Genomic DNA, 26,434 nt, shown 5'->3' with positions numbered 1-26,434 from the left:
ACTTCCTGTACCCTGGTAATGTAAACAGGCTAGTGATACATACATTAAAAATATCCAGGGATTCCCTAGATATAGGGAACGTCATTTTTCATAAATTAAATGTGTAAGCGGAAAGATTTAAAATTTAAAGGCACAAAACGGTGTGATTTGGAATGGAGATTTTGCTTCAAGCCTTTATGATCAGACTGACAGATTATCACTTATTAACCAGAACACCAGGATGATATTTTCCTTGTCTTCAATCGTGATAAAGGACACATTGGTTTACCTTTGATTTTTTTTTTTTTTTTTTTTTTTTTTGGTCAGCAACGGTAAAGTGATCTGCAGGTTTGACATGACATGTTCCTACGAGAAAACTGCATTTCTCTAACTCTATTCGTTTTAAATGGGACAAAATTCACATTGTCATTTCCTTCTTGAGAAATAGACAACTAAGGAATGTTATTTCATTAAGACTGTCACTGAAACACAATGCTGATGTCAATAAGCATTTCTGTACATGTTCTCTCTTCTTGCTGAGGTCTTGTCAACATGTTCTCATTCATTTGCAGAAGCTAAATGGTAAAAAGAAAAAAAAATCTCAAATGGAAACATTACAATGCCATTGTCATCAGCCAGAAAAGATAATGGCAGAAAAAAAAGAGCATCATAGAGGTTAAAATATTTTGGGGATGGGAGCTTCCAAGGGGGCTGCCTGTACTGGCGACCCTCGGCCCCAGTGCACTAGGCTTGGAAGGCGGCCTGGAGGTTTCCATCCACACTGCACTTCCTTTATTCCGTGAATGAACTTTGCTTCCTCCCACCTCAGGACCTTTCCATACCAGCCCTTTATCCCTGGAATGCTGTCCTCCAACATTCCCCCAATCCTTGCACATCCTCAGATCTCTGTCTACTGAGAGAAGTGTTCCTCAACTTTTTAGATTCGATTGGGTTTTGTCCTTTTCTTTCATTGTGGTCATACATTGCCATTACTTGCAATTGTGTACCTGTGTGATGGAGTACAAGCTCCATGGGGTCAGGAACCAGGCCTGGTATTAGGCACCACTGTATTCCCAGGGCTTGGCATAGCGTTCGACACATAGTCTATGCTGAAGAAATATCTGCTGACTTAGTGATAGTTCACCCCAAAGGGACCTGAGCACTCTCTACTTAGGCTAGTGTTGCTGCTGCTGCTACAAAATAAGATCACAGGGGTCTTATTTCCTCTCGACCAGACTATTTGTGCAACGAACAAGACTTTGGTTGTACACTTGACTGGTGTGATGCAATGCTTCTCTCAGGCTTTACAAGGATTTTTGATTGCCATCATGTGGGCTTGGATTATAGCGTCTGGGGTTACCAGACTCCTAGTGAGGTGCTAAATGTAGAGAACCATTGATCAGTTTTCTCAGCACACGGGCACCTTTAAGAAGGATTTAGTGGGATAGAAGATTTGGGAGGTATATGTTCTACACCATTCGTGTTCAGATCCACACCCTGTGTGTGTGTCCACGTTTAAGCGCAATTCTGACACTCCTCTGTTTCCCACTCCAGGAGCAGTATTAAAATGAAAGTGGGTGAAAATGACATAATAGAAATAGTCTATAATGATGTTCAGAATGTTTCTTAATACATCAAAATGCAAGTGTTATACAAATGATTTGTAACATGCTTCATGGCTGATTGTGATTCTCAGCCTCTGTGGGGGGTGGAGGTGGAGAGGAAGCTGAAAACCACTCATGAGGGGACTCTGAGGGCCAGCCAGGACCCTCGGGCGGTTCCCCCTGCTCCTTGCCCCCACCAATCCCCCACTTTCCGGGGGAAATCTTCTAAAGGGCTTCTATGCCTTCTTCCTCTTTTACTTTCTGCATCTGGAATCAGGACAAAGCAAACCAGAACCTGGCATCAATTTGCTACTCTTTTCATAACCCTGATCCATCTTGGAGCACCCACCCCATTTACTTGGTCGTTTTGACAGCTCTGTGTTAAAGAATGGCATTTATTTGTTCAGTTTTTGATCAAAATAAGTGCCTAAATGTAGAGACCACGGGGCATTACATCTCGGTATTCAAGGGCCACATTCCTCTTTCCTTCCCCCACCCCTTTCCAGCACAGTATCTCGCTCTGTAAACACCTTTGGAGTTTTTATCTGTCTCACTTTTTTTTTTTTTTTTAAATCTGTCTCACCAATTTCTTTTCTCACTTCTTCTTCCCTCCAAGAAGGATACAGTTGGGGGTTGGGCCTATTGGTAGGCTGGCTTTGTGCCAACCTGGTCACCCTGTCCATACATAGGTGAAGAGCCCAAGAATTCTAATTCTCCCTTCGGCGTGTGTGTGTGTGTGTGTGTGTGTGTGTGTGTGTGTGTGTGTGTGTCCATGTCAGTCCCTTGTCCCTGGCCTCTTGAAAGCCCTGACCTCAGCTTTCCCCTCCTCAGAAATGCCAGAGGAAAGAGATGAAGTTGGAGAAGGTGGCCTGTTTCTTCCCTAGTGGGCTGAGCCGGGCTTCCAATCCTCAAAGAACTGTTGCATTTCCAGAACTGGGTTTTCCTGAGTGAAGGCCATAGCGACCAGAGCAGCGTACTTGGAGTCAGCAGACTTGGTTGCAAATTTGGACACCACCACTTACTAGCTGTGTGACTTTAGGCAAGTCACTTTAGCTTTCTGAATTTATTACCTATCCACAGGGTGGCTGGCTTGAAATGAGTATGCCTAGACTTTGTTCCATTACACTCTCAAAAGAGAAAAAAAAAAGAAAGAAGAAGGTAGCAGGAAGTATCTACTGACCCGTTTCCAGTGGAGATTCAGGGAAGGCCTCCCAGGACTGGCCCAGGCACCCTCCCAGGAGCCCGCATAGCCTCTCTGCTGCTGTTGCTTGCCTCTGCCCCCAGCCAACTCCCGGCATACCGCGGGCTTGGCGTGGTGCGCTCTTAGGCAGTTGTTGGAAAGCTCCGAATAATTCCAGAGGGTCAGTCGCTCCCATGGACTATAACTTGCTTTTCAGACGAACCAGGCAAGCCCGCCTCTCCTCCTTGGGACTCCCTCCCCTCCCCCGTGTGACCCCCCACTCAGCCTCCTCCTTCCGGATGGGTAGCCGCCCCAAACCGCGCGGCTCCCCCTGGCCAGAGCCGCCCCCAGCCTGCGTCCTGCCCTGTGCGCCTAGCTCACCCGGCTTTCGGGGCGTCCAGGAGCTCCCCCTCGGGGCGGCGCTTGGTGGCCACCCGCGGGGCCGGCGGCAGCGCCCGTAGCGGGGCGGCCCCGGCGACTAGCCCGCCCGCCCGCCCACGTGCATGAAGAGGAGCGAAGCGCTAGCTGTCGCCGCGCCCGCGCGAGCCACCGGTGGGTGCCTCACCTCGGAGGCTGGCGGGGGCCGTAACCCGAACCCCGCTGCCACGACCCACATTTGCATAACTCGGTCACCCCCCCCCCCTCTTTTTGCGAACTCAGGGCTGGAGATGCGAGTCGGGCTCCCCTCCGAGGCGTCGTCTTGCCGGTGGTCAGCGCGGGGGCCGCGGGACCGGCCAGATCGAAGGCGGAACGGGCTGGCGCACGTGGTAAGAGTGTAGTTTTCTTTACTTCTTTCTCTTATTTAGAAACGGGACTTTGCACGTTTTTTGCCAAGGGGAGAGGGGGTACCTATGAGGGTGCGATTTCCTTCCCTTTTTTTTATTTGTTTAAATCTCCTATTGGAAAAGAGCGCGCAGAACAAGCGAGAAACTTTTCCACATTCTCTCTGGGCGTTTGAAGGAAGGCATATGCCGGCCGCCGGAGGACAGGTTTCGCGGCGGGCAGGCAGGGAAACGGCGCTCAGTGGAGGCGCAGTGGCCGCTCCCGGCTCCCGGAGGCTCCGACCGACGCGGGGCCAGGCGGGAGCGGGCTTCCTGCGGCCGCGGCAGGTGAGCGGCGGGAGAGCCGCCTGCAGCGCCCTTGTTCTTCCACGGCGTGGCGCCCTGGCTCTCGCCCGCCCGAGCCCCACGAGGCTGGTGCGGTCCCGGACCCGGGGCAGGAAAGGGCCGGGCCCTGGAGGCTGCCCCCGCGCTCCATCCCAGACCTTGGCCGCATTGGGGCGGGAAGGGGCCAGGCAGGCGGCGATGCGCCCGGCTTGGGCACTTGGGACCAGCCTCCCGCGGGGCCCGGAGCGCTCACGGTGCGGGCCGGGGTGCTCCGGCAGGTAGGAGCCGTGCGTGCAGCGAGCCAGAAACCCGCCGCTCTCTGGACCCCCGAAAAGTTTTTTAAAAAATTGCTTTGAGAACTAAACAGCAAGGTTTACACTGGGTCAGGTTTTTCTTTTCTTTTTATCTCAAAGAGAAACGCGTATGGGTGATAGTGGCCCAAAACTGGCCTTGGGGATGCTGTTGGCTTTCAGGACGTCTCTGAGCTCACCCAGGACGAGAAAAAGGAATAATATGCCTTCTGTGTATTCAGGAGTAGGGTATGTGCCCACAGGGCGCACCCCCGGAGTGTCGGGGTCGGGGTGGGGGCTGCCGTGGCAGTGGTCCGTCCAGGCAGTAAGGTGAGGATGGGTGTCTGTCTTCGAAGGGCACTCTGCCCAGCAAGCAAGCCCGGGCTCCTGCTCTGCCGGCCGGGTACCCTATGGGCCAGGCTGGCGCACCGGCTCGCTGTCAACAGGGAGGTGTGTGGCATAAGGTGTGCAAGTGGGTGTGTGAAGAAGGCAGCGGGGGCGGGAGCGTGTGTATCGGAAGTGGAGCGTGTGTGAGAGTGAGAGTGAATGTGTGTGTGTCTGTGTGGCGGGGCAGGGTGAATGTCCAAGCCTCCATCTGGACGCCCCCACACAGCCGACCGCCCAGACGCGCCGGGAAGGGCGCCCGCTCCGCGCAGCAGCTGAAGGGGGCGGGGAGAGCGCGGGCAGAGGAAGGGGGGTGGTCTCCGCCAGAGGATTTCTCTCCAAGCTCTTGGCAGTTATTCTGCGCCTCCTAGGGTTTACCCTCCCCCCTCACGCCCCCCCCCCCCGCCCCAAGGTGCCCAGAATACTTAAACAAACAAACAACCCAAAACCTGTTCCGTTTTCGCTCCAGTATAAATAGAACAGACTTTCCAAAAAAGCAATACCGCATTCACTCTTATCATCAGCTACTTCTTTCCACCAAGTAATTCAGAAAAAAGCAGTCAGCTTCCGTGAATGCATGAAGCTTTTTTTTCTTCTTCTTCTTCTTCTTCGCTGCCTCCTTGTGCTTGCGGTTTTGAGCTGCCAAGAAAGTGAGTAGGGGTTTGACTGTAGTGTCTCGGCTTCGCTCGGTTTCTTTCCGAAGTTTAATTTTCCGGAATGGCTCCCAAACAAGGGCTGGGGAGGCGGAGCCGCCGGCACCGGATCTTCGCCTTTTTTGGAAAGTCCCGGAGAACCGGAATTCCTCCCCGCCCCGGGAGGCCGCGCCGCTGCCCGAACCCGCTCGCTCTCCCCTAGTGGCCTGAGTTGGACCCACCGCGCGCCCCCTCCCCGCCAGGCCCTCCGCCTCGCACCCGAGCTGCGGCTCCGGCCGCGCGCCCCCGACCCCCTCGGATACCCGCGGGCTTCGAGTCGGGAGTCGCGAGCCCGGCGGAGCCCGCGCAGCCGAGCCCGTATGCAAATTAGCCATGTGACGCCAAAAGCCGCCTGGCCCAGCCCTTTTCCTCAGTCCATATATGGGCAGCGACGTCACGGGCATTGAGGACCTGCCCATAAATACTTAGAGCAACACTTTCCGTCTAACCGAGAGAGCAGCAATTGATTAATAGCTCGGCGAGGGGACACACTGTTATAATAACACTACACCAGCAACTCCTGGCTTCCCAGCCGGAACGCAGGAGAGAGTGGCAAATAGCCATTTTTCTTCTTTCTTAAAAAATACAGCAACTTGTTTGCTAGTTTTATTTCTACTGGATTTTCTTCTTCTTTTTTGGTGGTTGCTTTTAAGTGTGGAGGGCAAAAGGAGATACCAACCTAGGCTCAGTCCAACCCCTCTCCAAAAACGGCTTCTCTGGCACACCAGGTAGCGAGGGAGTTGGGTCTCCAGGTTGCGCGAGGAGCAAATGATGACCGCCAAGGCCTTAGACAAAATCCCAGTAACTCTCAGTGGTTTTGTGCACCAGCTGTCTGACAACATCTACCCGGTGGAGGACCTCGCCACGTCGGTGACTATCTTCCCCAATGCCGAACTGGGAGGCCCCTTTGACCAGATGAACGGAGTGGCCGGAGGTAAGTCGCGTGTTCCTTTCGCGGACCGGGACCCACGCAACTCGGGGGTTGTGGGTGGGGTGCGGTGCGTGTGCAGGACTTGGAGGAGAGGGGTTGGGGCGGTCGGTGGTCGGTGTTGACAGAACTGTCTTTGAAGACGGGAATCGGGTGCAGGAGAAACCCACGGGAGTGGGGATCCGGAGGCTGGAGCTGGCGCGCGGGCAGATGTACCGGGTCGCTAGCGAGCCGGCTTGCGCGCGCCGCGCGCGCCCAGTTCCCAGGGGGCTTAGGGGTGAGGGTAGGAGAGGTGCACCACCAGACTTTGGGACTCGTGCTGGCCAATCGGCCGGCGGCATCCCGGCCTCCCCTCGCCCGGGGTAGGGGCAAAATGAGAAAGTTCGGGGCTCTGGAGGAGAACTGCGCGTCTGGAGAGCCAAGCGGCGGCGAAGGTCCAGAGGAAAGCGCCCGCCGCTCGCTCCCAGGCGGAGCAGACCCGACCCGGGGAAAGTCTCGGAACGCGCTACCCGTGCGGCCTTAAGGAGCGCCCCCACCTGCGCGCCGCCCGCGAAGTTGAGGGGGTTGGCGAGGCTGGGAGGAGAGGGCGGAGGAGGAGGGCGGGACACGGCGGGAAGCGGCTCCCAGCGAGACACCCGCGGAGACACCCGTGCCGCTGGCTTTCTTGGCGATGCGGAGAAAAGTGGTATCCCGCGGCCCCCGCGCCTTTCTCGAAGCCCCGCCACTGGCCTTGGGCTGGGCCGGGGACGTGCGGGTGTGGGGCAAGGTTGGAAGGGAAAGGAAAGCTATGAACTCCTTCCACCGACGCGCCGGATTCCCTCTGGCAGCCTTCTGCAGAAGCGCAGCAGGAAAGGGAGGGAGGGAAGGCGCCAGAGATGGGGAGCAGCCGGGAAATCACGGACCCCTTTCTTGGGCTCCCCTCCAGGGCTTGCAACTTTTCGGCACTGGCTGGGATCTGTCGTCTGGGTGGTGTCTGCCCGGCGCCGCAGCCGTGGGATCCCCAAGCAAAGGAGAGGGAGAGGCGTTTCAGGCAGATGAGGACTTTTTAATGTTGTTGCTATTATTGGGTGTTTTTATTGTGGACTAGAGCCACAGATGGCTGTGTGTGTGTGTGTGTGTGGGGGGGGGGGGGTTGAGAGTAGGCCATCCTGCTTTCCTGGAGGTAGTTTGAGTCCCAGACTGTACTGACTGCCACAGTGGGTTTCTGGGTAGCAATTTCCCTACCCAACTCTAAAGTGCCAGAATCCTATGGACCCGTGTGAGAGGGGGTGAGAAGGGATTCTTGGCTGCGGTTCTCACCACTCCACCTCCATTCTTCCTTCTCCCCAGATGGCATGATCAACATTGACATGACTGGAGAGAAGAGGTCCTTGGATCTCCCATATCACAGCAGCTTTGCTCCTGTCTCCGCACCCCGAAACCAGACCTTCACTTACATGGGCAAGTTCTCCATTGACCCCCAGTACGCTGGTGCCAGTTGCTATCCAGAAGGCATCATCAATATTGTGAGTGCCGGCATCCTGCAAGGGGTCGCCTCCCCAGCTTCGACTACAGCCTCATCCAGCGTCACCTCTGCTTCCCCCAACCCACTGGCCACAGGACCCCTGGGTGTGTGCACCATGTCCCAGACCCAGCCTGACCTGGACCACCTCTACTCTCCACCGCCGCCACCTCCTCCTTATTCTGGCTGCGCAGGAGAACTCTACCAGGACCCCTCAGCGTTCCTGTCCCCAAGCACCACCTCCACCTCCTCCTCTCTGGGCTACCCACCGCCTCCTTCCTACCCATCCCCCAAGCCGACCACGGACCCAGGTCTCTTCCCCATGATCCCAGACTACCCTGGATTTTTCCCATCGCAGTGCCAGAGAGACCTACACGGTACAGCTGGCCCAGACCGCAAGCCCTTTCCCTGTCCCCTGGACTCCCTGCGAGTCCCCCCTCCGCTCACTCCACTCTCCACTATCCGCAACTTTACTCTGGGGGGCCCCAGTGTTGGGGCCACAGGGCCAGGGGCCAGTGGAGGCAGCGAGGGACCCCGGCTGCCTGGCAGCAGCTCGGCCGCAGCCGCCGCTGCTGCCTATAACCCTCACCATCTGCCCCTGCGGCCCATTCTGAGGCCTCGCAAGTACCCCAACAGGCCTAGCAAGACGCCAGTGCACGAGAGGCCCTACCCGTGCCCAGCAGAAGGCTGTGACCGGCGCTTTTCCCGGTCCGACGAGCTGACGCGGCACATCCGCATCCATACGGGGCACAAGCCCTTCCAGTGTCGGATTTGCATGCGCAACTTCAGCCGCAGTGACCACCTCACTACCCACATCCGCACGCACACTGGCGAGAAGCCCTTTGCCTGTGACTACTGCGGCCGCAAGTTTGCCAGGAGTGATGAGAGGAAGCGCCACACCAAGATCCACCTGCGACAAAAGGAGCGCAAAAGCAGTGCTCCCTCGTCCGTACCCGCTGCTTCTACGGCTTCATGCCCTGGGGGCACGCAGGCTGGAGTGCCCCTGTGCAGCAGCAACAGCAGCACTATTGGAGGAGGGTCCCTGGCCACTTGCTCCTCTAGGACCAGGACACCTTGAGACCAGATTCAGCCTGACACACCAGCTTCTTGATGTCCCAGAGGCCCTCGGTCCACTGGAGCTGCACAACAAACACTACCACCCTCTCCTGCCCCTCTCTCCCTTCTTTGGGCAAAAGGGCCTTGGTGGAGCCCAGCACTGCCCCCTTTCCATTTAGAAGCAGGTCCTTCCTAAACGTTAGCCCACCTGAGTCTTTCTTTGGTGAGTTGACTATCACCCTAAGGTCATGGAGAGGTTCTGGCAGGAGGTTGGGTGGGGGCCCCTGGCCTAGAGGGCTGAGGCCTAACCCTGCTTTAAAGGGTTGTTTGGCTAGGTTTTGCTCCCCCTCTCTTATTTTGACCAATTACAGGTTTCTGACTCTGAATGTCAGAGTTGATCTGAGACGTTTTCTACAGTAGGTTGGGAGATGCTGATCCCCTTCAGGTGGGGACAGCAAAGACAGAAGCAAAACTGACGTGCACTTTATGGCTTGGGATTGATTTGGGGGACGCTGTACAACGAGTAAAGCATGGTCTTTATGCTGCATTGTGTGGCCCTGGAACAGTGAATCCAAGTGTATCTAGTCCTCTCAACCCTTTAAGCAATATGTATTATAAACTCAGAGAACAGAAGTGCAATGTGACAGGAGGGACATAGCAATACCTGCTCCTTTTTGAGTTGTTTGAGAAACGTAAAGATTATTTTTACAGTGTATATCCACTCAGATTTTGTGTATTTTTGATGTGCACTGTTCTCCAAGTTCTGAACCTTTGGGAAAAAAAAGTAAAGCATTTATGATCTTTTGAAACGAGTCAGAGGTTAACTTATTTAAAAGGGGATGTACATATATTCTCTGAAACTAGGATGCATGCAATTGTGTTGGAAGTGTCCTTGGTGCCTTGTGTGATGTAGACAATGTTACAGGGTCTGCATGTAAATGGGTTGCCTTACTATGAAAAAAAAAAAAAAATCACTCCCTGGGTTTAGTATGGCTGTATATATCTGCCTATTAATATTTGGAATTTTTTTTTAGAAAGTATATTTTTGTATGCTCTGTTTTGTGACTTAAAAGTGTTACCTTTGTAGTCAAATTGCAGTTAAGAATGTAAATAATGTTGCTGAACTGACTTGTTTGGTTATTAGCTTTTAATAGTCGTGGAAACATAAATGATTTATTCTAACACAAAACCACTAACTGAGATAATGGATGGTTTATAACTATAGTGTAAATAAATACTTTTCAACAATATTTTTGCTTTAGAAATCATTTCTGAAAGATTTGCTGGTTGGGAATTTAATAGTCATACAGTGATTTTTAGTGCTTTGACCAAGCCAGGATATCCAAGTTTTCTTTGCTAGCCTTTCAACACCAGCCCTCTCACCCCAAAGCAATCTCCATTCATAATCAAACACTAGTGTTCAGGGGATTTCCCCATTACATTAGTGTAAAAGTAGGGAGGCGTTCTTTTGACTCATTGTTCCGTCCTCTATAACAGCCTATAGCTTCTCACCACTCCTGAGTGGGCTCCGGAAAATAAATACTTACAAACAAGTGCCCACTCAGAGACTGCACATTTGCAACTGCTTTCAGAACCCTGACCAGGGGCAGGAACTCAGACCAAATGTGGCTTTGTGGAAAGTGTGGTGGCGTGGTCAAGCTGGGAATGACTTTCAGGTTCCTGGATTAGTCTCATGACCACAGAAAACTTTTTGAAAAGTATGATCACCTCTTCAGATCAAAAATGCATTCAGACACTGCTGATGACAGTGTTAATGGATTGCCAAAGGAATTACCCCAGGACACATTTCTCCCTGGTTATCCCTATTAGGAAGATCATTAATCTGCCATAGGTTTGGTGGGTTTAGAGATTACCAAAATACCCGGCTCATTAGATAAGGTAGGTGTACACCAACCCTAAAATCTCAAAGACAATTTGGATTAAATAGGCAAATACTGTTCTCCATGGTACTGGATGATGGTTTGCAAGAGAACACTATGGGCTTCATTTTACGGCAAGCCTTTTGTAGTGATTATAAAATATAAAGCCACCCCCCCAAAAAAATTGTCTTTATGAACTTATCTTTCTCTAAAATTGGGCCTAAATATTTAACTTCACCCACTGCTTCTGGATCCTTACACAAGTGTAACACAACACATTGGAGTGCCCACTATTCAGCTACACTGCCTGAAAACCCTGCCTTTTGTCCTGGCTAATAATTGATGGCCTGTACTTTAGCAGAGAAAGCAATAGCTACTCCCGGAAACTACTTTTTGCCCTTCCTAGCACTAGAATTTGAGTTCTAATATGTGGAAGTAATTAACCCTTTTATTTCTTCCCTGTCCAAATTTCAAAGATGTGCAATACCTCTTTCTATAACTACTAAACAGAAGTTTCTAAACTTTAGTGTCAGATTTCCTAGTGACTGGCGAATAGGAATTCTTAGATTCCTATTTCCTAGCTTGGCCAATATTATCATCCTTGTGTGGTCAATTTTGTTTAACACGTACAAAACTATGCCACATTTTGATAATTATGTTTTAAATGAAGACTTCCCTCCTACCAAAATTTCAATATATTAATATATAGCACACCTAAGTTTTATAAGATCTATGATTGTCTTGCCAAATTTTAATTTTAGAGCAACTTTAGTCAAGATAATGTAAAGTTTGCAAGACTAAAAGAGCTTTTCTAAAAAAAGTAAGATGAAATATATCTTATGATAGTCAAATCGGTTACATAATCACTTTTACATTGACATGGGCTTGGTGAAGTGGAATAATATACCGCAAAATGTTTTTTGAGTCAACGTTATGACTTTTACTCCTTGATTTCAACATGTTAGGTCAATCTTTAATCAAATTTTACTTTTGGCTCAACACATTCAGTAATTCTCACGGGTATCTCATTTTTTTTTTTTTTTTTTCTCAAGAAATAAAGTATATAAAGCTAAGTTGGTTCCTTCTTATTGCTTTATTGAATAATATTATTGATGCTTCAGCTGCTACTAGAATTCTTGTTAAAAATAAACTTCTGGAGAGTAATTCCTTAAAGATCATAATACACTCGAGATAGTTCAGTAAACATTAAAAATAGATCTATTAAACCTAAATAAGGTTTTCAATTATTAATAAACAAGCCTATTTAATTTCAATATCCTAACTGCTAATTAAATTAAGGCACACTGTTAGGTATATATTAAAAATGACTGTAGTGCTATTTTAACAGTTCAATACAATGTGTATGTGTGTGTGAGAAAGAATGGTCAGCATCACCACAAGTGCCTAAAGTGCCTCCACTCTAAACAAACAAATTTTACAGTAAAAGGAAAGGCAAGAAAATATTTAAATCCAAAGATTCTTTCCTTTGTGGATGAAAATATTTTTGTTTTCTTGCAGAAGTTTATTTTTCCTTAAGTTAAATAGAAAACATATTTTCTGTTGCAGCAAAATAGTATGATTAAACATTAAATAGTTGCAGATTATGTTTTCAATCAACTGTTTCAAAGCACACTCTCAAGGAAATAAACTTTAGAATCTGCAGGCCATCAGTTGTTGGTACATCATCTTACAGTATAGACCATGAACCTTTAACAGCTAGTAAAAATGTAGTCATTTGTAGCAAGTAATACTTTCCTTCTCTATTTTGCAATAATCAAGTAAGATTTACCTATAAACAATTTCAAACATGCCTTTATTTTCCATAAGTACACTGATTTTAATCCAGAAATGTAAATATCTCTGGATCTGAAGATTCAGTCTTTATATGGGGCTTAACAAATGATTTCCCTCTTTGATAGTAGATGCCTCATTGCACTAAAGGGATCAGAGGTCCCGAGTTCAGACTAGGAGAGTTACATGAGTGTTACTACCCGCATGTTAGAGTTCAATAGCACTGGGCAGAGCCCTGGATTAGAGATATATTGCTTCTTTATCAAGCTGTAGAGCCATGGCACAAGATTCAAAGTCATTTAGAAAAGATGAGTGATGACAGAGTCCTCCTGGGATGCCAAGACTGAGGTACCTACAAGTGGATAATCCAAAAGGAGGAATAGAAGGTGGGAACTTTGGGAGAAGTTAAGGGATTAATGTTAAAAGGTCGGAGACCCACTCCTGTTGACAAACACATAGTACTTTAAAAATAGGCTCACCATTTTCATTAATAAACAGCAACTGGTATAAACAATCCATGCAAATCAGGCTTAATTAAAAAAATCAATTCTCATAAAGTAGTAGGCAGATAATACTCTCCATTGATATAAGTGGCCATTGATATAACCAGTAAAATAAAAAGCTTTACAAGTATTAGACAGACAACTTCTTACTCATGAGAAGCAATTATTGAATGTTATGCAACAGAAAAGTTAAGTGACTAGTATCGTTGTGCTCATTAGTCTTTGTAGGTAAGACAACTTTTTCCCACCGTAGTTAATAAAACAGTCTATATTGCAGGAATACATGGAAACACAATAGCAGCACATGAAGTCACTTATGACTAACAGTTTATGCAGAAAAGTGCAAGGTTTTTCTGCACATTTATCTTAGTAATAAGAATAGTCTTTTCTTAGTGGCTCATTAAAACAGGTCACATTTTGTGTTCACCATTAATTTATTCAGAATTTATTAGTGAACCAAAAGTTTCACTGTTCCTCTTGAACTAAATTAGAGATAACATATTGCTGTTCTGACTTGCAACAATTTCAGTTATGCTTTTATGAAAAGCACCTTAGTTTTTTTTCATTCAACTTGCTTGTACTTGAGAACTTTAAAACTTTTCATAATGAAATTTGGAAAATCTTTTCTCCTTTAATATTGTGCTATTGCCAGAATGGTTAATTTAATGTCCTCCAGGTTATATTATAACATACACATTACAATCCACAATCTTAATAAGTTAATCTTAACTTTTTGCTACAATATAATTCAAAACAGGTAAGTATGTGATTGTTAACCAAACACATTCATACTGTGCTATGAAAAACACCCATTTGGTAAAGTTTTCTAAGAAAATCGTTTCCATATCTAGAACTTATTTTCAAACTGAATGCATAAAGAACTGCTTCAAACGGCTCCCAAGTTATATTGAATGTGAAGCTACCATAAACAATGTTAGTAACTCTGGAGAATATTCTTGGTGTTATGCCTGTGTCAGGATTTATAACATAGTGGCATGTCACTTTGAGTAAACATCTTTTTTTTTGTATATAATAGTAATTCATTAAGAATTTTGCTTTTTCATTCTATCTAAAAAATTGGGAACAAATATTCCTTCATTCTGGGCCTCTGTAACCCAGTGCGCATGAAAAGGCAAAGGCACATGCTGCTTTCCTCCAGGGCCCACACTTTCCACCAATAGCAAACCTCCCTTTATTACAGATATTAGAACTGGACTGCCACATGGGCAAGTCAATCAAGAGGGCTTAGACGACAGCTGGGCAAATTTTAATGTGTTTATTTCTACAATTTGTTATTGAAAGTTTGTGAAAAAAGGAATCCTATTAATAGTAATCAGGGGGAAACAATAGTGCTTCATGGCCGGAAGCAAACGGTGTCAATGTGTTTGTAAACAAGGTCAAGTTGCTCAAGACTATTAAAAGGACAAACATAAAACTAGTTACAGATAGCACAACTGTTCAAGAGGCTGGGAGTGGGGGTTTTTGGTTCCCTAAAATGGCCAGCAGAATAATTAATTCTCAATTGCGGAGCCTGGGTCGCCAGTGCCTTCTCGCTCTCCCTATAGAAAACCACTCCAGATGAAGCAAGCGCTGGCTCTCTCCTGCTAGAGGGACAGGGTTCTGAGAACAGGGCCACCAACAAACACCACAGCTGGAACCACCAGCTCTCTGGAACATTAGGTGTGAGAGAACTTGAAACAGTTAACATTTTCCTCTACTTTTGCAGGAAAATACCGGAAGTAAATAGGGACATGGAGTTCAACAGCTGGCCAGGGGTGTTTTACATTCAGTTGTTTGGAAGCATACTGATTCAGTGCCTCTGAATCCTCTGGTTAGAAAATACAGCATTACCCTACCACCTCTTATACTATGACAAAACAAAAGTCACTTGAGGGTAATATAGTTTTTACATTAAAGGTGAATCTGCAACAAGAAATCTGCTCAACTCACAGATCTGGGGACTCACAGGGAAGATACGCTCTATGTGACAATTTGTCACTGAGAAATGCAGGTGTGAATTTCTTAGTGGATGCTGCCCAAGTAAACCAGATGTGGCTACTGGGCAAGGGGAGGAAAGAAAATCTTGTCCTCTACATGCATAGTTATGTCCTGGGGATGATCCCCCAACTCTGGAAAACTGATTTAATTTTTGCAACGAATTAATCAGGCAGGGCAGCTCACTTAAAAAGTAGCTCATCTCTCTAAAACCTAGTTTTTGACCAGTGACTTGAACTAAAAGCAATTCAAACCACTGGGTCATGCAGCCAATAAGTTAAAACTGTAACAAGGAGCCAAGGACCTAAGTGGAAAACAAGCCCTATTTACCCAAGGAGAAGGCGATGGGGGGAGAAAACCTTTCGGTGTATCTTGTATAGAATGGGAACAAAGGAAGAATATTTTCATTATGGCTTTAGGATGGAAGCGCTTCCGATAGTCCCCTGCTCCCCTCCCCCCAAATCAAAACCCTGGTGGCAGCGACAAAGCCAGGAAACAACCTAGCCTCCCCCGCCCCCATAACCGTGCCGGGTGGCTGCGGTCCAGTTGCTGCCCGCGCTTCCCAAGGCTCCCGAGGAAGCACACCAGCCCACTCCAGTAGATCCAATGCCCAGGTGGCCTGGGGGTAGGGAGAGAGCCCTTGCGGTGGGGGTGCTGGCAGCCAGGCGCCTGCGGCTTCAAGGGACGACCTTGGGACCTGGATAGGGCTCCCCCTCGCACCAGAAGTCATCGGCCTGCGGGGTCTCCAGGAGCCACACCTCTCGGGGCAGGTCGCAGGTCGATCCGGAGGCCTCCTTGGCCCGGACAGGTTCCAGCACCCGGTAATAGTGGCAGTCCCGGCCGTCGTCGGGGTCGTAGGGCGGGGCCAGAATGTCCAGGAAGGCAGCGGGCCCGTCCACAGCATCGATCTGGTGCAGGTTGTCCCGGTGCGGCGTGAGGATGCAGGGGCCGCTGGCCTCGGTGTACTCGGCCCGCGAGCGCAGCACGCCCGGCCGGACGGCGTCCCGCTCGCGGGGCTGCAGCGGCGGCTCGAACTGCTGCTCCGGCGGCGGGGCCCGCGGTCGCTGCCCGCCCGCCTCCAGCTTGTCCATGCAGCTGATGCGCACGGTGCCGTAGAGCACCTTGAGCATGCCGTGCATGCCCGGGTGGTCGTGCAGCGGGATGGACGTGCCGCTCTTGAGCAGGAACACGCCGAGGCTGAAGCCGTCCGTCTCGTAGATGTGCATGTAGGTAACGGGTGGCAGGTTGGGTGGCAGCGGCTGCAGCGTGGCCTTGCGCGGGGCGATATTCAGGTCCTCTGCGCGGACCTGGGTCAGCAGGCTCTTCAGCTGGCTCAGGTTCTCCGGGAAGCCCGGCGGCGCCGGCGCCTCGGGGCCTGGCACCGCGCCGCGGTCGGAAGCGCTGCGGCCGCCCCCGCGGCCTCGGAAGGTGAGGCACGCCTGGCGGGCGATCCGCTGGATCAGGGAGGCCATGTTGTCTCGGGGCATGCCCGGCGGTTCCTCCGAGCGCCGAGGACGGCCCCCTCCTTTCCTCCGCCCCTTTCGGTCACCTGCGGCCGCCACGGCTGCGCGCACCCCGGGCGGGAGGCCCCGCAACCACCGGCTCGTGGGGCGCGGGGCACGGCGGCCGCTAACCTCGGCAGCCACGCGCTTGCAACGGTCAGGCGCTCCGGCCTCACGCCCCCTCCGAGCGCGCACGCGCCCGGCCCATGCCCGGCACTCGCGATCCAGGGGCAGGTACCGGCCTGGCTGACCGTGGCGGGCTGTGCCTTACGCCCGAAGCTCCATTGATGCGGCCCGTACCTATGATGGTGGACAGGCGCTTCGAGCGCCTTGCACAGCATGCTGGGACTTGTAGTTCGATAGGCCGCATGGGCTCCGAGGGAGTTCCTCTGTCAGCTGGGAAAAGGGAGGATTAGATGTGTTGGTCACAAAGCGACCTTCCTTACAGTTCCAAGGTGTTTTGAGTATATTTGAAAAAAAGGCGAATTGGGCACAAGAGAAGTGGCCAGTTAACTACAACTCCCGGCAGCCCCTCCAGCTGGGGTCAGTGACGCACTTCCGGCAGGTGGCTTGCAGCTTGGTGGCGGCTCTTTGGCCATCGAGGAACAGGCCCAGGGGGTCGATAGCCTTTTGACGCCGCTCGGTCTTGGTCAGCCATCCAGCGTCACTTTTCTCTGGCCTCACTCCTGGGCAGGAAGCCGCTGGGTTAACTTTGGCACCTCGTGGCCTCCTAGGCAGCACTGCGGGCTACGGGAATGAGGGGAGGGCACTTTACTAATTTTTTAAGTTTCTTAGGAGATGAGAGGGTCGAGGCCGTCCCTGGTGGTCACAGTGACTACTCTGCACAGCTGTCCCCAGCTGTTGTTTGCATCAGTGTCTGATGACGCTCCTCTTCTGGTTACAGAGCACAGTCTTTTGTTTTTTTGCTGGGACCCAAGAGGCCATTTGCTGTGGTCACGGATTCTGTACACAAATGTTGATCAAACCCTGATTTGCCGAAGAAGCACCTAGTTTTGGTGGGGCGGGGGTGAGGGAGGCAGCTTTAAAAAATACAGATTGCTGGTCGCCATACAGAGATTAATGCATGGTTATGACGCCTCCTGTGAGAATCAGGCAAGCTCTTTGGACTTCCAGAGTTAAACATAGGCTTCTTGTTCATTTTGTAATCGGAGTGGTTCAGTAAATCCTTTTCAGTTAAAAACGGCATGCTTTTTGGGAGCTATGCCATCTAAATAAGGAACACTCAGGATATGCTAGCACCGTGTTAAGTGCATTTCCTTATGGATATTATACTGTTTAATCCTCACAGCAAGCACTGTTATTCCAAGTTTGCATATGTGGATAAATTGCAGCACAAAAACAGAGCATACAGTTTTACCAAAACCAGTAGCATGAATTGGTGTTAAAAGCGCCAAATGTGGAGGATATTGTTTTTCTATCTTACAGTGCTACTTTATGTCTTTAGGCAGACCCTACCCTTTTAGATCTTCACTTATTCATTTGTAGAATGCTGGGGTTAGTCGTTCTAAGCCCTGGTTATTTATCAGAAGCCCATGGGGAGCTTTATAAAAGTAATATTTTGGCCCTGCTAGTGTAGCTCAGTGGTTGAGCATAGACCTGTGAACCAGGAGGCCACAGTTGGATTCCCCGTGAGGGCACGTGCCCAGGTTGTGGGCTCCATCCCCAGTGGGGGGGGGGGGGGGGGGGAGCTTGCAGGAGGCAGCTGATAAATGATTCTCTCTCATCATTGATATTTCTATCTCTCTTTACCTCTCCCTTCCTCTGTGAAATCAATAAAAATAAATATATATATTTTTATAAAGTGAAGATTTGGGATCACATCCCAGGGATTCTGATTCAGAACTGGAATGAACCTAGAATTTTTATTTTTAAGCTGTTCCCCAAATGATTCTTGATTATCAGCCTAGAACCAATATTAGATCTTTACATAGTGAATCAGTTCATAATATTTGGTGATTTTGATTGACAGGGTGACTGTTTTAGAAAAGGACTTTTGAGATTAATTCATTTTCAGAGGTTGCCATGCCATTTTTAAGGTATTTAAACGTATTGTCAAAATTCACCATGTAATGAAATCCCAGGCAATCTTTTTCTAAAAAGTGAGGAATATTTAAGAGAAAAATCTCCTCCCTTCATTTACAAATCTGGATTTTTATTTATTGGTTTTACTTCTGTAATTAGTGGAGGTATAGACTCCATAGAATACAGACCTTAGTAACATACAGATGTGTTTGATTTCTGAAGCTGTCACATCTTAATAGTTGTCTGTACTTATTTAACTGAAACTCATCTATTAAAATGGGATAATATGATATATGTGTAAAACACTGATAATAGCGTGCAGAACATTGTACTTGTCCTATAATAGTAGCTATTATTATAGTTTAAAAATGGTTAAAAGCTGTAAAGACCTATGAATTTAAATAATGTTCAGCAAGAATTAAAATGGAGGTTGACTTATCTTGAGAATCAGTTTCAAGGTAGAGATAAAAAAAGATTTTTAATGGTTAAGCCCTCTTCCTGATAATACCATCCCTCAGGCCTTTGCTATTCCTTGTTCAGCCCAAGAGTACAAAGTTTCCAAAGACTTCCTGTATCAGAATCACCTGGGGGTGTTTGTTGAAAGTGCAGATTCCCAGATCATGTGGAAACCTACTGCATCTGAATCTTTTGCATGTTAAAGTTTTTAAGAACTGCTGAGTATTCAGAGGGCATGTGGTTCTTTGTTTTGGGACACAGACAGGCTATCTCCATAGTTCCTTTTGATGCTGCCCTTCAGAGCTGCACTAATGGATGAGATCAATTCTAAGGGCCTTGCCCTTAAGAACTTTACTTGGCCTTCTGTCCCACCACCAGTAGAATAGGCTGAGTGGGTTTCTATTACCATTAACATCTTTCTTTTTATGCTTCTTATTTTGTTTTCTTCAGTGTTGCAATAAGCAGAATGAAGATCAAAAGAAATCAAAACAGTGAACAGACCAAAGAGAAGTAATAGTGAACAAGTGTGTGTGTGTATTTGGGGGGAGGGGTGTGTGTGGAAGCTTTTACACAGTACAAATAAATGAAGAACATAACTTCAGACAGTAGTAAATTTATGAAAACAAAATAGGATAGGATGGTGGTGTGTGTGTGTAGTGTTACTTTAAATTGGGTTGTCAGGGATGACATTTGAGCTGCTCCTGAATATTAAGGAGTCAGCTATGGAAATATCTGAAGCCATATCTGGAAGCAGTCCTAGGGTTGTTAAAAAGAGTGACCTAGGGGGTCACCACAACATGATTTTAACCAGGTGCAAAGGAGCTTGGTATAATTGGGGACCAGAATGAAGGCCTATTAGAGTACATAGTGAGTTCTGGGAGGGAGATAAAGTTGCGGGGGGGGGGGATGGGGGAGTAGATAAGGGACATATTATATAGGGCTTATAGGCCATGGGTAGGGAGTAATAGGAAATTTAGTGTCATTGTAGGGAGTTGGATCTTATTGTGAGTGTGGCAAGAAGCTTTTGGAGAGCTTTGGGCAGGAGAATGACTTGATCTGTTCTACTCCCCCGAGAGATTGGGGGTAGTGTAACAGCAAAGAAACCCTGATTGGAAGCAGTAATGCAGAGGAAAGACAAGAGAACTAGTGTTAAGATTAGGAATCTATTTTGTAGGTAGGTAGAGCTGACAGGGCTTGCTGATGAGCTATTTCTTTGCCAATCTATTTCTTAAAGTATTTTCTCTCCACATTTTCTTTTTCACGAGTTGACAGCTATGTGGTGATAGGTAAGACTGATACAGCTTACATCTTACCTCCTGCCCACGTCTAACTATTAAATTTAGGAATGGGGGAAGCACACAGAAGCATGAGTAAAGCTGAGAGTTTTTTATAGTTGCTTAATTAACCGGGAGTTAAAAAGATCTGGAAGAGCCCCCAGCATATATTTTTTATTAACTCCACCTGCTCATTTATATGATCTCTTCATTCTTTGGGAACTAGGCTTGTATGTTGTCTTTCACTCCTCTTCCTCTGGCCTCCTCTTTATGAGGATATATTTTCCTTAATTCCCAAGATAGCTTACCATCTGACTTTTCCTCAAATCTTTCTTCAGAATTTATTTTGTCCATCCCTTTCGATCACACTGGGACCCAGTCAAAAGAGTACAAGAGTGCTGACATTTTCAAATGCTCAGGGTTCCTTGCCTGCAGTGCTTCTGTTTGTTTTTAAGTGGGCAAGAAGGTGTGTTTTTTTTTTTTTTCTAATAGCTCTTGCCACCTCACTCCTATATCTGCCTTTTATGTCAGTATAGAACAGCGGTTCTCAACCTGTGGGTCGTGACCCCTTTGGGGGTCGAATGACCCTGTCACAGGGGTCGCCTAAGACCATCGGAAAACACATACACAATTACATATTGTTTTTGTGATTAATCACTATGCTTTAATTAGGTTCAATTTGTAACAATGAAATTGGGGGTCACCACAACATGAGGAACTGTATTAAAGGGTCACGGCATTAGGAAGGTTGAGAACTACTGGTATAGAACATGGTAAATAAATTGATTAAAAAATTCTTATTTTTAGACTTATACTTAGTTTGAAATATTTTGGGTTTATACTGTGGCTTTCTTTTCAGTTTTACCAAATGTTGGCATCTATTTCTTATCCATTCTTATGAATGAGGGTCAGGTTGTAAGAATAAAATAAATAGTTGTGAAGGCAGAAGAGCCTGGCTTAGTTTTGCCACTAACGAGCTGTGTGTTATTGAACAAATCACTTGACTTCACTAGATCCCTGCTTCTTCATGGTTCAGGGGGACAGCCTCTAAGATTCCTCGCAGCATCTCATTAGTTCAGTGTGAATGATGGAGACAATCATAAGGACCATTCAGACCAAACCAAACATGAGTTTTCTCTTATATCATTTATCTGAAATTATGATATCATAACTCTCTCATTTCTGTTTGGGTCCACTAAGATCTTATAAAGTAACTCTGCTCCACTCTACTCTGATTGAACTTGGTGTGGTGTATGAGCTGTTCAGGGAAATGTGCTAAGGTCAGGAATTGTTAGTGTTCAGGTTAGACTTTATTTTTATTTTTTGGAATTTATGTCTGCATGATTTATTTATTTGTTTATTTATTTATTTAAATATTTATTGTTCAGATTATTACAGTTGTTCCTCTTTTTTCCCCCCATAGCTCCCCTCCACCCAGTTTCCAACCACCCTCTGCCCTTACCCCCCCACTGTCCTCATCCATAGAGGTACGATTTTTTTCCAGTCTCTTCCCACAACCCCACACCCCTTTACCCCCGAGAACTGTCAGTCCACTCCCTTTCTATGCCCCTGATTCTATTATATTCACCAGTTTACTCTGTTCATCAGATTATTTATTCACTTGATTTTTAGATTCACTTGTTGATAGATATGTATTTGTTGTTCATAATTTTTATCTTTATGTTTTTCTTCTTCTTCCTCTTCTTAAAGAATACCTTTCAGCATTTCATATAATACTGGGTTGGTGGTGATGAACTCCTTTAGCTTTTTCTTATCAGTGAAGCTCTTTATCTGACCTTCAATTCTGAATGATAGCTTTGCTGGGTAAAGTAATCTTGGTTGTAGGTTCTTGCTATTCATCCCTTTGAGTATTTCTTGCCACTCCCTTCTGGCCTGCATAGTTTCTGTTGAGAAATCAGCTGACATTCCTATGGGTATGCCCTTGTAGGTAACTGACATTTTTTCTCTTGCTGCTTTTAAGATTCTCTCTTTGTCTTTTGCTCTTGGCATTTTAATTATGTTGTGTCTTGGTGTGGTCCTCTTTGGATTCCTTTTGTTTGGGGTTCTCTGTGCTTCCTGGACTTGTAAGTCTATTTCTTTCACCAGGTAGGGGAAGTTTTCTGTCATTATTTCTTCAAATAGGTTTTCAATATCTTGCTTTCTCTCTTCTTCTGGCACCCCCATAATTCAGATGTTGGTACACTTGAAGTTGTCCCAGAGGCTCCTTACACTATCTTAATATTTTCGGATTCTTTTTTCTTTTTGCTTTTCCAGTTGGGTATTTTTTGCTTCTTCATATTTCAAATCTTTGATTTGATTCTTGGAATCCTCTTGTCTGCTGTTGGATCTCTGTATATTATCCTTTATTTCAATCAGTGTATGTTTAATTTCTAGTTGGTCCTCGAGGGTCTCACTAAATTTATCGGCGGTTTCTAGAAAATTCTTGAAAAACCTTAAAAGTGTGGTTTTGAACTCTATATCCAATAGTTTGCTTTCCTCCATTTCTGTCATTTGTGACCTTTTTCTTTGTCTCCGCATTTTTTATGCTTCCCTGTGTTGATAGAGTGGCTTTGTGTGCTAGGTGTCCTATAGGGCCCAGTGGCTCAGCCTCCCCAATTACCTGAGGTGGACACTCTTGGTGTACCCTTTTGTGGGCTGTGTGCACAGTCTTGTTGTAGTTAAGCCTTGATTGTTGTAGGTATCACTGGGAGGAATTTACCTCCCGGCCAATTGGCTGTGAGAATCCGCTGTGTCTATGGTGGGAGAACTTCTGTGCTGGAGACACCCTTATGGGACAAGACTTGCTTCAGTGGGGCTTTGGTGCTCACTGAGTCTGCCCCCTGAGTGTGTCCCTTATGGATCTGAGGAGTTGTAATATGGATGGTCCCACTCTGACCACTGGGTACACTGGCTCTTGGATCTCTAAGGAGGTGCTAATTTAGCCTCTGCTTGAGGCTACCCGGCAGGAGCTATGGAGAGATCTGCAGATTCCTCTTCTTTGTTTGGGGTTTGGAGGTGCCCAGATGAGGCCCAGCTGTGAAGCAGTGCAAGCTGCTGTGGGGCCTTGGGCCTTCTTTTGGATGTTCTGGGTCTCTCTGACCCAGCTGCAGTTTGTTAGGTAATTTTAGATCTCAAAGGGCCAGCCCATTCATATGAAAAGTCTCTGCGCACAGCTTGGGTGGGGTGGGGTCTCAGGGAATCAACAGGGCGGAGCAAACAGCTATGGCTGATCCTCAGTCCTGCCCTAAGAGGCCCAGTGTCTCAGTGTCCCGCGGTAATCGCTGCAAGCACCTCTGAGAGAAAGCCACCCTTGAGTTCTGCCCGCTGCCAGACAGTCCTGTTTATCCCTGTATGAGTCTGGGTCCCCAGGGATTTGCCCGGAACTGGAGTTCAGAGCCATCGGGAGCTTGTGATTCCCTCCCGGTTAAAGAAGACACCGGCATCCTCCGTTGCCAGCCCTTGCCGCGTGTGCCTCCGTACCTCTGCACTTTACTTCCGCACCTCCTCTGAGTCTCAGTGTGCTTTTCTCTTTCCTTCTAGTTGTAGAATTCCCACCCAGCCAGCCTTCCTTTGGTTCTGGATGATGTCTGTTTTGCCTTTTAGTTGTATTTTTGAAGTGGTTGTGCGAGGCAGCAATTTCCTGTGTTTACCTATGCCACCATGTTGGTTTCTCCCAGGTTAGACTTTAGATCAGCCGTGGGCAAACTACGGCCCGCGGGCCGAATCCAGCCCATTTGAAATGAATAAAACTAAAAAAAAAAAAGACTATACCCTTTTATGTAATGATGTTTACTTTGAATTTATATTAGTTCACACAAACACTCCATCCATGCTTTTGTTCCGGCCCTCCGGTCCAGTTTAAGAACCCATTGTGGCCCTCGAGTCAAAAAGTTTGCCCACCCCTGCTTTAGATGTACACATTGCACCGATAAATGGCAGAGGTTGTGTTGTGTGACATAATCTGTAGACATTGTTTTTTAACTGTGATTCCATAGACCAGTGCATGTAGGGTTGGGATGAAAAGGACTTATGTTGATTCCTTTTTTTTTCTGTTCCTTGCCAGTGTCTTATTTCAGGCAATGGGATACAAGGGAGGAAGAAATGAAAAATTAGGAGAATGTATAGGGAGTTTGGGTTGGGGTGGAAGGGTGGGGGGGTGGGAATGGGTGTAGCTTTCACAAGTCAGTAATGAAGAGAGGCTTTGCTGTGCTCAGTCTGAAGCACTGCCAAAGGCCAGGTATTACCATTTTGAGAGGTGATTTAAGATTATAACACCCCCTGCTACCAATTTGGTATTAGAGGTTTTTCTTTTCTTTAAGTAGTACAATTATTCAGATATCCAAAATAGTTCTGAACTATAAATTAAATCCAAGCACCCTTCACTCTTTTAATTAACTTTACCCGCCAATTTCATGCTTTTTGTTTTTCTTTTTTTTTTCTCTCAGAAGACATCAGCTATCCCCACCTCCTCCACTTCCCCATCTGTCCTTTTTCTCTTGGTGGAAAGAGTTTTTTACTTTATGTTTATTTTAATTAATGGGTTTGAATCATAAGTTGATGTTCATCTTTAATAGGTAGCGAAAGGGAAAATCATCTGCTTTAACTTGGCAGAAAAGAACTGTATGTTCATTGCTGGTGTTTGCCTGAAAATGACTGGGAACAGGGCAGGGGAAGGTCCCCGAGTTCTGAGTTCTGGCCGAGTACAGACACTGTATCATAGAATTACAGGAAGTGAAGACAGGCAAAACTCTTCAGAGTGAAATTATACTTTCTTGGGAAATGCCTTCATCAAGGGATGCTTAGAAAATATTGCTTGATGTTTAATGGTCTACCAATTTAGGATCACATTCCCTAGGAAGAAAATATAAGATGCAATTTAATTGCTTGATCACTCTGATTAATAAAACCCACCATGAAGTTTCCTTTTTTGGACGGACAAGGCAAATAATACCTTTTAAAAAAAACAAAACAAAAACACAAAAACCTGCTCCCTTGACTTTATACCTCAGGATATATCCTGGGGCATTTGACTACCTTGGAATAAATAAGGACAGTATTACACGTGTTCCCTGGAGGATTGAAATACTACTAATTAAAGCCTTCTTTTGGAAAAACCTCCAAACAAAGTCAGCATCTTATCCAGCTCGATGCTCTGTTATAGATAGCACTAGTAGCCTGGTGCACGAAATTCATGCACGGCGGGGAGGGGGGCGCGTCCCTCAGCCCAGCCTGCACCCTCTCCAATTGGGGACCCCTTGGGGGTTGTCCAGCTGCCGGTTTAGGCTCGATCCCACAGGAATCGGGCCTAAACTTGCAGTCTGACATCCCTCTTGCAATCTGGAACTGCTGGCTCTTAACTGCTCACCTGCCTGCCTGCCTGCCTGGTCATCCCTAACTGCCCTCCCCTACAGGCCTGATCTCTCCCCCAAAGGCCCTCCCCTGCCAGCTTGATCTCGCCCCCAACGGCCCTCCCCTGTTGGCCTGATCTTGCCTCCAGCTGCCTTCCCCTGCTGGCCTGATCACCCCTAACTGCCTTGGCCTCGGCCCCCACCACCATGGCTTTGTCCAGAATGAAGTTGGCTGTCCAGAAGATGGCCGGTAAACCCAGTATAATTAGCATATTATCCTTTTATTAGTATAGATAGGTTATATATTAGGATAGGATTACTTAAATGGGGGAGGAGGAAGCCTTTTTCTGCAGGAGGAGATGCTCTTGGCAGACAAAAATACATAATCCCTATATCTGGAGTGATAGCCAGCCATATACACTATACCAGTGATGGCGAACCTATGACACGCGTGTCAGAGGTGACATGCAAACTCATTTTTTTGGTTGATTTTTCTTTGTTTAATGGCATTTAAATATATAAAATACATATCAAAAATATAAATCTTTGTTTTACTATGGTTGCAAATATAAAAAAATTTCTATATGTGACACGGCACCAGAGTTAAGTTAGGGTTTTTCAAAATGCTGACACGCTGAGCTCAAAAGGTTCGCCATCACTGCACTATACTGCCAAACTGGTCATTAAAAAATTGAGCCATTTTTTCACACCTTACACCAAACAGCTGTTGCATTTAAAACCCCTCCTCAGCCCCCACCTTAGGTTCTGCCTTTGCAGTTCACCCAGATTAGGTTCTGATTGGTTGGTTTCTATGCCAGTCAGGGTCAAAAGCTCCGCCTCCTAGGCAGCCATTGGCTCATCTCAGTTCACCCGTATTTGGTTCTGATTGGTTGGTTTCTATGCCAGTCAGCGTCTTTGAGCC

The 26,434-nt window shown here is 47.2% G+C and overlaps 2 protein-coding genes across 2 annotated transcripts; one reads left to right on the top strand and one right to left on the bottom strand.

The window, feature by feature from the left end:
• The first annotated feature begins 3,333 nt into the window (after positions 1-3,333).
• On the top strand, positions 3,334-9,970 carry EGR2 (early growth response 2). Its single transcript, XM_036336841.1, has 3 exons — positions 3,334-3,530; positions 6,064-6,169; positions 7,493-9,970. Exons 1-3 carry the CDS (start codon positions 3,432-3,434, stop codon positions 8,740-8,742), a joined length of 1,455 nt encoding a protein of 484 aa, XP_036192734.1. The 5' UTR covers positions 3,334-3,431; the 3' UTR covers positions 8,743-9,970.
• Positions 9,971-12,394: 2,424 nt separating this feature from the next.
• ADO (2-aminoethanethiol dioxygenase) lies at positions 12,395-16,726 on the bottom strand. The gene has a single exon (XM_036336842.1). The coding sequence runs from the start codon at positions 16,374-16,376 to the stop codon at positions 15,567-15,569; it is 810 nt and encodes a 269-aa protein (XP_036192735.1). The 5' UTR covers positions 16,377-16,726; the 3' UTR covers positions 12,395-15,566.
• Positions 16,727-26,434: the final 9,708 nt, after the last annotated feature.

The sequence above is a fragment of the Myotis myotis genome, unplaced genomic scaffold (assembly GCF_014108235.1).
Source record: "Myotis myotis isolate mMyoMyo1 unplaced genomic scaffold, mMyoMyo1.p scaffold_m19_p_15, whole genome shotgun sequence".
Taxonomy (NCBI): domain Eukaryota; kingdom Metazoa; phylum Chordata; class Mammalia; order Chiroptera; family Vespertilionidae; genus Myotis; species Myotis myotis.
Note: the sequence above shows the minus strand (reverse complement) of the source record. Positions and strands in the feature narration are given on the sequence as shown.

Excerpts from the sequence above, each read along its gene's own strand:
- ADO (XM_036336842.1), bottom strand. The coding sequence starts at position 16,376 with ATGCCCCGAGACAACATGGCCTCCCTGATCCAGCGGATCGCCCGCCAG.
- EGR2 (XM_036336841.1), top strand. The coding sequence starts at position 3,432 with ATGCGAGTCGGGCTCCCCTCCGAGGCGTCGTCTTGCCGGTGGTCAGCG. Across the intron at positions 3,531-6,063 it reads GGAACGGGCTGGCGCACGTG|CTGTCTGACAACATCTACCC; the intron begins GTAAGAGTGTAG and ends TTTGTGCACCAG. Across the intron at positions 6,170-7,492 it reads GATGAACGGAGTGGCCGGAG|ATGGCATGATCAACATTGAC; the intron begins GTAAGTCGCGTG and ends CCTTCTCCCCAG.